The 12,299-nt window shown below is 32.2% G+C and overlaps 1 protein-coding gene across 4 annotated transcripts in view; it reads right to left on the reverse strand.

Moving 5' to 3' along the window:
* Window positions 1-12,299, reverse strand: part of LOC131690984 (ecdysone-inducible protein E75-like) — a 356,539-nt gene that overhangs the window by 49,380 nt on the left and 294,860 nt on the right. For all 4 annotated transcript variants that reach the window (XM_058977100.1, XM_058977099.1, XM_058977102.1 and 1 more), the window contains one exon: window positions 12,108-12,252. In XM_058977100.1, coding sequence (XP_058833083.1) covers window positions 12,108-12,252 — 145 coding nt within the window. The remainder of the gene's footprint in view (window positions 1-12,107; window positions 12,253-12,299) is intronic.

Below are 12,299 nucleotides of genomic sequence, written 5' to 3' on the forward strand. Positions count from 1 at the left end.
TTTTTGCTGGTTTACGTACTCGACATGGAGGGAGTGAATTGCGATAAATTATATCTCATTTGAATATTTAGTCAGTAGCCATCGGTTGAAAACCACCCAAAACGGGTACCATCAAAGCATGTTACGTGAATACAAAACACCCCGTTTCCGGTTTACTGCTGTGTCTAAAAAAACACAAATTTGCATTTGCTAGCCAGCAACCACCCCCCACCCGTTCGCGAGCTAGTTTTCCATTCCACGAGAGCGAAGCTCGGAGGCAATCAAAAGGTGATTGACATTTCTTGGTCTATCTCCACACACCTCTTTCTCCTCGCGAAGACACGACGATTACGAAACAAGAGAAAGTGAAATTTTCAGATTTCACGCGCACACCGCTGCAGTGTAGGCTTCGATGGGGGAAGTGAAAAACCAACACAAACGCATGCGCGCGCGCTCAGTACATCTTTCATAATCAACGAACGGCGCGGTCTGCTCAGTCTAAAACCTGTACCCGGGTGTAAGTGCGAGAGAGAGTGGCACATACCGGCGCGGCGGGGCGCAGCTTTTGTTTCATTTTTCCGCGACGAGGTTATTCCACTGCCTGTCCAACTACTTTGAATGTTTTTTTTTTGGTGTAGAGTTACTACATCGCACAGCTCTCCGACTGAAAATCGATGCCGAGGACACACAACCGAAAAAAATACTGTCAATGACACACAACACAAGAAGCTAGTCGATTGTCTACCGCGAGATTAGGAAGAGACCGCGTCGATTGACGCAAATTTTTGGATCCAATCAGTAGGCGAGGCCTTCTGTGCTTGCTCAATAAAGCTCGGTCGGTCGTTTGGTCCGGTGGCGCAAAATTACCTTGAATCGGAAAGGTAAACAAATTGTGAGCAGCAGCAGCAGCAGCAGGTACACGATCAGCTCTAGGTAGGCTATGATCGGTAGTAGGTCCTTGACGGGTTTCGAGCTGAATGGTGGCGATTGCAGTCAAGCGCAGCACAGTGCACTTTGATGATTGTGACGGACGATCAGCTGCTTGAGTTTTGCGATGGTTTAATAGGAGCTTTTCTGACCAAAGGAGAGGTCGTTGTTTCGATTTTTCATTTGTGGGACAAGGTGAAGCGTTTCTATTCGAATTGTTGTCTTGATTGAATGAGACGGGTCAATCAAATGAACGTGCGGCTCCGTCGAAATTTTGTCCAGTGGAGACGCGTGGTGTTTTATAGGAATATTCCCCTGAATGTTCTGTTGACTTATTCTTTAATGTCTTACTTTTGCTGAATTTTATTAGTAAATACAATATGGCGTCAGTGCTAATGCGTGGGTGTTCAATAATATTTTAGTATATGAATTGCTCGAAATGATAAGAGATCCTAAGTTTCGATAATCAAAATGATGATATTTGCCATATACTTTTCTAAAAAAATTGAAGTTCAATGTGGAACAGTAACATTAAACATTGAAAGGGGACCTGACTCCACGAACTAAAAAATATAAGAACTTCTTCCAAGATTCTTAAAATTCTACTGGAAGTGAGATGAAGATTTTCCGGAATTCAAAAAATCGGTTTTCGAAATTTAAAATCATCATTTTGAAGTCCAAATTTTAAAATACTTTATAGCGAATTTCGGATTCTGAACTTATAGTTTCGCGTTTCAATTCCGAATGTCGAAGTACGAAAACCAAATTTCAAAAAATCGAGCATCGAATTTCGAAATTTCAATATTGAATATCGATTTTCGAAATTCAAATATCGAATATCGAACATCGAAAATCAAATCCAAACGTCGAATGACAAATTTTAAATTTCGAATTCTGAAAATCGAAAAATTAATTTCAAATATCAATTTTCGGAAACCCATTATCGAATTTCAAAACTCGAATTTCGGATATCGAATTTCCAATACCGTATTTCGAATATGGGATTTCGGATATCAAATTCCGAATATGGAATTTCGACAATTCAATTTCGAAAATGAAATTAAGAATATTGATTTTTGAACGTCGACAGTCAAACTTCTAGCTACGAATATGGAATATCGAATTCCGAAAATCTAATATCGAGTTTTGATTATCGAATATCGAAATTCGAATTACGAATTTCGAATATGTAGTTGCGAATATCGAACATCGAAATTTGAATCCAAAAATTCGAATTTCAAAAATAAAATTTCGAATATGGCATTTCGAAACTATCGAATTTCGAATATGAAATATTAAATTTCTAAATCCGAATATAAAATTTCGAATATCGAACCTTGAACATCAAATATCAAAAATCAAATTTCTGGCTTCGAATATCGAATTTAAAATTTCGAATATTGGATACCGAGAATAAAATTTCGAAAATCGAGTATCGAATTTCGAATATTGAATCTCGAAATTCGAATATTGATATTCGAATATCGATATTCGAATTTTAAATTTCGAACATTGAAAATCAAATTCGTACATCGAATGACTAATTTAAAATTTTGAATATCGGATGTCGAATTCCGAAAATCGAAAATGGAATTTCAAATATCGAATTTCGAATATCTAATATCGAATTTTGTATATCGAACATCGAAATTTGAATACATAAATTATATAAACTCGAATTTCGGATATCGAATTTCAAATATCGTATTTTGAATATGGGATCTCGGAAATCGAATTTCGAATATGAAATTTCGAATATCAAATTAAGAATATTGATTTTCGAACGACGAAAATCGAATTTCCACTACCGAAAATCGAATATAAAATTCAGAAGATTGAATATCGAAAGTCAAATCCTGAAAATCCATAACCGAGTTTTGATTATCGAATATCGAAATTCAAATATTAAAATGCGAATACTTAATTTCGAATATCGAACACCGAATTTTGAATCCACGATTTTAAAAATCAAATTTTTAAAATTGCATTTCGGAATCATCGAATTCCTAATATCAAATTTTTAAAAACAAAATTCTAATATTAAATGTCGAATATCGAATTTTGAATTAAAAAAATCTAATTTTTGGTTTCGAATATCAATATTGATTTTCGAACGTCGAATATCCAATTTCAAATACCGACAATCAAACTTCTAACTTCGAATAAGGAATTCAAAATTTCCAATATCCAATAGTTTTGAATATCGAACATCGAAACTCAAATTACGAATTTCGAACATGTATTTTCGAATATCGAACTCCGAATTTTGAATCCACAAATTCGAATTTCAAAAATCGAATATCAAATTTTAAATTTCTAAATCCGAGCTTCGAATATCGAATTTAGAATATCGGATACCGAAAAGCAAATTAGAAAATCGAGTATTGAATTTCGATATTCGCAAATCGAATATCGAAATTCGAATATCGATTTTCGAAATTCGAATATCGATTTTCGAAATTCGAATAACGATTTTCAAAATTTAAATTTCGAACAATGAAAATCAAATTCGAACATCGAATGACAAATTTAAAATTTCGAAAATCGAATATCGAATTCCGAAAATCGAAAATTGAATTTCGAATATCTAATATCAAATTTCGAATATCGAACACCGAATTTTAAATACATAAATTATATAAACTCAAATTTCCGATATCGAATTTCAAATACCGTATTTCTAATATGGGATATCGAATTCCGAATACGAAATTTCGACAATTAAATTTCGAACATCAAATTATTGATATATTGATTTTCGAACGCCGAAAATCGAATTTCGAATACCGACAATCAAACTTCTAACTTCGAATAAGGAATTCAGAATTTCCAATATCGAATTCCGAAAACCTAATATCGAGTTATGAATATCGAAATTCAAATTACGAATTTCGAATATGTCGTTTCGAATATCGAACATCGAATTTTGAATCCACAAATTCGAATTTCAAAAACCAAATTTCGAATTTAGAAATTTGAATATCGATTTTCTAAATTCGAATATCGATTTTTGAAATTTAAATTTCGAACATTGAAAATCATATTCGAACATCGAATGACTAATTCAAAATTTCGAAAAAAATTATATAAACTCAAATTTCCGATATCGAATTTCAAATATCGTATTTCGAATCTGGGATTTCGGATCTCGAATTTCGAATATGGAATTTCGACAACTAAATTTCGAATATCAAATTAAGAAAATTGATTTTCGAACGTCGAAAATCGAATTTCGAATACCGAAAATCGAATATGGAGTTCAGAAGTTCGAATATCGAATGTCAAACTTCTCAAATTCTGAAAGTTTTGAATATCGAAATTAAAATATTGAAATGCGAATATTTAATTTCGAACAACGATTTTTGAATCAACAAATTCGAATTTTAAAAATAAAATTTTTGGCATTTCGAAACGATCGAATTTCTAATATCAAATTTTTAATTCCAAAATTCGAATATCAAATTTCGAATATCCAATTTTGAACATCAAATATCAAAAATCGAATTTCTGGCTTCGATAATCGAACTTATAATTTCGAATATCGGATACCGAAAATCAAATTTGGAAATTCGAGTATCGAATTTCTAATATTGAATTTCGAAATTCGAATATCGATGTTCGAAATTCTAATAACGATTTTCGACATTTTAAATTTTGAACATTGAAATTATTCAAACATCGAACGACAAATTTAAAATTTCGAAAAACGAATGTCGAATTCCGAAAATCGAACATTGAATTTCAAATATCGAACATCGAATTTTGAACACATAAATTATATAAATTATATAAACATATTTCTTATATGGGATTTCGGATATTGAATATGGAATTTCGACAACTAAATTTCGAATATCAAATTAAAAATTTCGACAGTCGAAAATCGAATTTCGACTACCGAAAATCGACTCTAAAATTCAGAAATTCGAATATCGAATGTCAAATTCTGAAAATCCATAATCGAGGTTTGAATATCGAATATCGAAATTCAAATATTGAAATGGGAATATTCAATTTCGAATATTGAACAGCGAATTTTGAATCCACAAATTCGAATTGAAAAATCAAATTTTTAAAATGGCATTTCGAAACCATCGAAATTTTAATATTAAATTTTTATATTCAAAATTCTAACATCAAATTTCGAATATCGACTTTTGAATTTCAAAAATCTAATTTCTGGCTTCGGATATCGAATTTATGATTTCGAATAGCGGATACTGTAAATCGAATTTCGAAATAATAATATCGAATTTCTAATTTTTATTATCGAATTTCAAATAACGAATAACGTATATCAACCGTCGAGTTTCGAATATCGACTACAGAATTTCGAATCTAGATTTAGAAAATCGTACTTCGGATAAGTATCGAATCTCGAAGATCAATCAAAATGACGAATATCTAATTTGAAATAACAGATTTTGAATATCAAATTTAGATTTTCCATTATCGAATTCCGGAAATCGAAAACCAAATTTGGAATATCGATTTTCGAACAGCAAATTTCGCATAACGAGATTCAAATATAAAATATCAAATGTCGAATGCCGAACCAAATTTCGGATATTGAATTTTGAATATGGAATTTCCAATTTATATCGAATTATGAATATCGAAATTCGAATGCCGATTTTCGCAAATGAAAATTCGAATATCAAATATCGAATTTCAAATTTCGAATATGGATTTTTGAATTTCGAAACTCGAATACCGAAAATCAATCTTCGAACTTCGACCATCGAATTTCCAGTATCGAATGTCGAAATCCGAAAATCCAGAATCGAGTTCTGAATATCGAATATTGAATTTTAAATATCGAATTTCGAATATCTACTTTCAAATATCGAATATCAAATTAACAATTTCGAATTTCAAAAGTCAAATTTTGAATATAGAATATGGAATTTCGAAAATCGAATTTCGAAAATCAAATTTCGAATATCAAATTTTGAATTTCGAATTTCAAATACAAACTTAAAATATCTGACTTCGAATATCGAATTTTGAATTCCGAAAATCGAAATTCGAATTTAGAGCATCGAATGTCGAATTTGATACTTTGAATTAGAATCGAATATAGATTTTGAAAATCGAATATCGGATGCGCACCGAATTTCGAATATCAAATTTAGAACTTCTATTATCGAATTCCTGAAATTGAAAATCAAATTTGGAGTAACGATTTTCGAACATCGAATTTTGAGCAGCGAGATTCAAATGTCAAATGTCGAACGAAAATTAAATAACGAAAACCAAATTCCGGATATTAAATTTTGAATATGGAATTTCCAATTTATATAGAATTACAGTTATCGAAATTCGATTTTCGCAAGTGGAATTTCAAATTTAAATATTTAAATTTCAAATTTTGAATTTCGAATATCGTAAATCTAACTTCTGACTTAGAAAACTAAATTTAATATTTCGAAAATCGAATCGAATTCCAAAAATCTACACTCGAATTTCGAATATCGAATTTCGAACATCTAATTTTGAATATCTAATTTTGAGTTTCTAATATGGAATATCGAATATCGAACATCGAATTCCTAATATCAAATTTTTTATTCCAAAATTCGAATATCAAATTTCGAATATCGAATTCTGAACATCAAATATCAAATTTCTGGCTTCGACAATTGAATATATAATTTCGAATATTGGATACCGTAAATCAAATTTCGAAAATCGAATGTCGAATTTCGAAAATCGAATATCGAACATCGAATTCCAATTAACGAATTTCAAATATCGTATTTATACTACAGAATTTTGAATAAGGAGTTCTGAATATCGAATTTCAAATTTCGATAATGGGTTTACGAATTTCAAAATTCGAACACCGAAAGCCAATCTTCGAACTTCGAATATTAAATTTAAAATTTCCAGTAGCGAATGTCGAAATCCGGAAATCCAAAATCGAATTTTCAATATCGGATTTTAAATATCGAACATCTAATTAACAGTTTCGAACTTCAAAAATCAAACTTTGAATGGAATTTCGAAAATCGAGTTTCTAAAATATATCGAATTTCAGAATATCAAACTTTAGATTTCGAATCGAAATTCGAATTTCAAATACAAACATAAAATTTCTGATTTCGAAAATCGCGTTTTGAATTCCGAAAATCGAATTTCGAACATGGAATGTCTAATTTCGAACTTTGAATTAGAATCGTATCGAATCACGAATATAGATTTCGAAAATCAAATATAGAATTTCGAATGCAGATCGAATTTCGAAAATCAATGACGAATTCGAAAATTGAAATTCGAATTTGGAAAATCCAATGGCGAACATCGAATTTCGAAGAACCAGATTTAAATATCGAATTTCGAGTACCAAATTTCCAATACCGAATCTCGAAAACAGAGCTACGAAAATCAAATTTCGATTATTGATTTTCGAACGCGAAATTTCGAAAATCCAATATCGGATTTCGCATATATGTTGAATTTCGAATATCGAATGTTAAGCATTTTCGAAAATTGAATTTTGAATAACGAGTTTTGAATTTTAAATATCGAGCTCGAATTTGGAACATCAAATTTCAAAAAAAAGGAATTTCGAATAGCGAACTTGGAATAATGAAGTTCAAAGATGAAAGTTCGAATATCAAATTTCACACTTCGGATCACGAATTTGGCGTTCTGAATTTAGAATTTGGAATGTCGAATAGCGTACTTCGAGAACCGAACATCGAATTTCTAATATTTAATTTCGGATATCGAAGATTAACTTTCGAATATCAAATTTTGAATTTCGAATATCGAATAAAAAATTTCGATTATCGAATTTCAAGTTTCAAATTACGGACATCGAATTTCGCATATTGAGTTACATATATTGAATATTGAATTTCGGATATCGAATGTTAAGCTTTTTAGAAATTTGAATTTTGAATATCGAGCTTCGGATTTCGAATATCGAATCTCGAATTTCGAAAATGGAATTCCGAATAGCGAATTTGAAATATCAAATTTCGAAGATGGAAGTTCGAATATCGAATTTCGTACCACGAATTTGGCATCCCGAAGTTGGAATTTCGAATTCCAAAGAATTTCGAATAACGAACTTCGAACACGGAATTTCGAATATCGAATTTTGGATGTCAAATTGAATTCGAATATCGAATATGGAATTTCGAATATGGAATTTCGAATATGGAATTTCGAATATGGAATTTCGAATATAGAATTTTGGATGTCAAATTGAATTCGAATTCGAATATGGAATTTCGAATTTTTAATATTCATTTAAGATGATTTAATTTCGAATACTGAAATTCGAATATAGAATTTGGAATATCGAATATCAAATTTGGATTATAGAATATCGAGTATTAAATTACCAATATCGTATTTCGAATATTGAGTTACAAATATTGAATATTGAAATTCGGACATCGAATGTTAAGCTTTTTCGAAATTTGAATTTGGAATTTTGAATATCGAGCTTCGAATTTCGAATATCGTATCTCGAATTTTGAATGTCGAATTTCGAAAATGGAATTCCGAACAGCGAATTTGAAATATCAAATTTCGAAGATGGAAGTTCGAATATCGGTTTTCGTGCCACGAATTTGGCATCCCGAAGTTAGAATTTCGAATTCCAAAGAATTTCGAATAACGAACTTCGAACACGGAATTTCGAATATCGAATTTTCGATGTCAAATTGAAGGTTAACTTTCGACTATCGAATTTCGTATATGGAATTTCGAACATCGAATTTTGAATATTCATTTAAGATTATTTAATTTCGAATACTGAAATTCGAATATCGAGTATCAAATTACAAATATCGTATTTCGAATATTGAGTTACAAATATTGAATTTTAGGTATCCAATTCCGCAAGAGCTCCGAATTTAGAATTTCAAATTTCGATTGTAAAATTTCCAGTTTCAAAATTTGCTAGATTTAATGTGAGCTTCCGTATTCAAAATACCGAATTTTTAAATACAAATTTTTAAATCGGATTCGGAATTTCGAAGTACAAATTTTTGAACTTCGAAAATTTTCAAAATTTCGGAACTTTTTGAATTTTAAAATCAGTTTTCTTATTCCAAATTGTCAAATCCATCTTTCAATATACTAATTGTGGATTTATAATTTTGCATTTCGAATATCGAGTTTCAAATTACGAATTCATTCAATTACGAATTCAGAATTTAAAATTTTGAGCTTCGTCGAATTTCGAATATCGAATTTCGTATATCGAATTTTGAAAAACGAGTTTCGAATGTACGCCAAATTTTGACAAACGAATTTCAAATAAATTTCGGATATCGAATTTCGAGTATCGAATATCAAATCTCGGATATCGCATATCCAATATCGAACTTCCTATCACGAATTTGTAATTCGAAACTTAGATGTAAGTTTCGAATACTGAATGAATAGTTTGTGGTGTCAAAATTTTCAGGATTCAAATTTCGAATACAGAGCCTTGTTCCCAATTTTTAAATAAAAATTTCAAAAAACGAATCGCGAATTTCGGAATCAAAATGCCCCATATTGAATATCGAATTTCAAACATCAAATTCCGAATATTGAACTCCGAATATCGAAATTCAGATATTAAGTATCGTACGTCGAATTTTGAGTATCGAATATCGAATCTCGATTTCCGATTTTCAAATATTGAATTTCGAATATCAATACCGAAAACCGAAATTCGAATCTAGGATATAGAGTTTCATTTTTCGAACATTGAATTTTGTATATCGAATTTCTAAAACCGAATTTCGAATTTGGGATGTCGAATGTCCGAATTTCGAATGCGTTTCGAATTTCTAGAATCGAATTTCGAATATTAAATTTCTAATTCCAAAATTTTCAGAGAAATAAAACTGCGAACTTCGATTTTCGAAGTTTCGGATCCTTTTTCCGAATTTTTAAATCCAAATTTCGATATATAAATTGCACAATTTGTATTGGAAATTTAAAATTTTGTTTTATTATGATCTTTCTTCATCGTAAGTATTTAGCCAGTATTTTTCAGTTCGTCATAAGACTTGTCTACTCCACGTAAAAATGGTCCAAATCGTGACAATTTTCAATATTTTGCTTTATTTCATTTCATTACTTCTAACTTCTGAGTCGCTGAACCGATTTCCATTGTTCGCTTCTCAAATAAAAGATATTTAAATTTAGTTTAAAAGAAAAATATAGAACCCTCAAAAATAGTTGGTTTTCTATGAAAAAGATACGTAACAATTTCTCGATTTTCATTGAGAGGGTCTTCAACGACTCTTTGTTATCACGGAACTTATTGAACAAGGAGTTATTTTTACGCAACATATCTAAAAATCAGCGTGGAAGGATGAGCCGTTTAGGAGATGTAATATTTCGAAAAATAGAAATGTACACACCAAACGATGGAGGCGCAAGGTACTTCACTAATTTTTAGTTTTAAACTATTTTCTCTCCGGAACGGCTCGTTCGTTTTCGCCTATTTTTAGATATGATATGTAAAATAAAATTATCTTTCAACTAAAAATTTGAAAACAGCGAGTAGATGAAGACCCTCCCAGTCAAAATTGAGAATATCATTTGATAAGTATTTTTTTTTTATATAAAATCAAATATTTTTGAGAGTTTTGCACTATTTCTCAAAACTATTTTCTTTGCGAGGCCAACAATAATAATCGCTTCAACGGGGTAGAATTGGCGATTTAAAAAAAAAAATCTATTTTGAGGAATCCTGATTTTATGGACCAGTTTGACGCGTCTAATATTTTCCGGCGAGGACCGATCCTCTTAAATATACATATTCTTCGTAGAATTCCTAATAAAATAAAAATAGCTAAGGTCGTTATGAAGGGAACAGTTTTGGAAATATTTTTTATGACACAGAAATGTATGCATCGAAACGATGAAGACACTGATTTTTAATTTTAAAAAATGTATCGCCGTTTTGTGTCTTAAAGAAGTAGCATTAAATTTTTTTTGAAAGTCAACAAGTTTGCTTGAGTCTTATTTTGAAGAAGAACTGTCGAATCTAGCTAATAAAAAAAACCATCCCAATTAAAAAAAAATCAGCCATATTGTTCCAAACAAAGGTGTCTTTCTGTGAACTAACAACCTCAACAAAATACAGCTCCCCATACGACCTTCCAGAACAATCTAAATTACGTCAATCCTAAATTGACGCACACGAGATAAAAAGCTATCAGATTAAACCCACCCCACCCGAACCCTTCGGAGACCCCTGAAGGTAGATCATGCTATCAGTTGCACTTACACCATCAACACCATCATCCCCCAAAACAGGAGCGCAAAAAGATTCACCCCAACCACCCGCACAACCCATCCTCCCCCCACCAAGTTACTCCAACAAATCAACAAACATCACGAAAACGACGTGTCAGGGCCTTCTCGGATCACACACAAAGAGAAGGAAAACGCGCGCGCTCACCCCGAAAACAAGAAAAAGAAAAAAACGCGCACAGCACACTGGCCTGGCCTGCCTTGCAAAGTTAGCAGCAGCAGCAACCTACCAGAGCTAGAGCTACGCGAATGAGTGAGTGAGTGAGTGAGTGAGTGAGTGAGCGAGCGAACGAGCAAAGCAGGCGAATATTTTTCTGACCTAAATAGAGTTCAAAATGATTATGGCCTAGTTAGACGGTCAATGAACTTCGGTTTAGCCTCGACGTGTCTCTCGCCTCTTTGTCTCTCGATCCCAATCGTATCGCTCGCTGCCTGCCAGCCTGCCATTGGCGATGATGATGATGGTGGTGGTAGTGGTGGTGATGTCGCTATATCACTTTCTATTGCGCACACTCGTAGCTCGCTGTGCGTATGCGAAAACAGTGCGATAGCACTGCAATCACGTGAAAGAACGAAACAGCAACACGCGGTTGCGACGATAATGGCGACCAAGTTTACTTGGACACATATTTAAATGTGTGTGTGTGTGTAACTTTACATTACAGTTGAACCGATGGGCGGCAGGGCAGCCGTTGTAGTTCAAATAACGGAATTTGCACTCGGAACACCAGGGGTCATTATATGGGACATCGTATGCGTAAAACAAACAAACAAGCAAATGGTTCTTCCCGTAATTTGGCAACACTAGTCCGGCACGATTCCCGCGCCGAACGGAACCAAAATCAAAAAAACGTCAACCGTAGCAGGAAAAAGAAAATAAAAAACAAAAAATAATAAAATACACACAGTCTACTATGATTACTCACCATCGCGACTCATTCCGACAGCTATGCATTTTTTCAGCCTACAATACTGACAGCGATTACGGTTTATTCGTAGTATGCTACACTGCTGGTTTTTAGTACAAGGGCGATACTGAATTTTCTGCTGAATCGAGCGCCTGAAGAAGCCCTGTGAATGAGTGAGAAAGAAACAAGAGAACGAAAAAAGAGCGAGAA

The sequence above is a fragment of the Topomyia yanbarensis genome, chromosome 3 (genome assembly GCF_030247195.1).
Source record: "Topomyia yanbarensis strain Yona2022 chromosome 3, ASM3024719v1, whole genome shotgun sequence".
In the NCBI taxonomy this organism is placed as follows: Eukaryota; Metazoa; Arthropoda; class Insecta; order Diptera; family Culicidae; genus Topomyia; species Topomyia yanbarensis.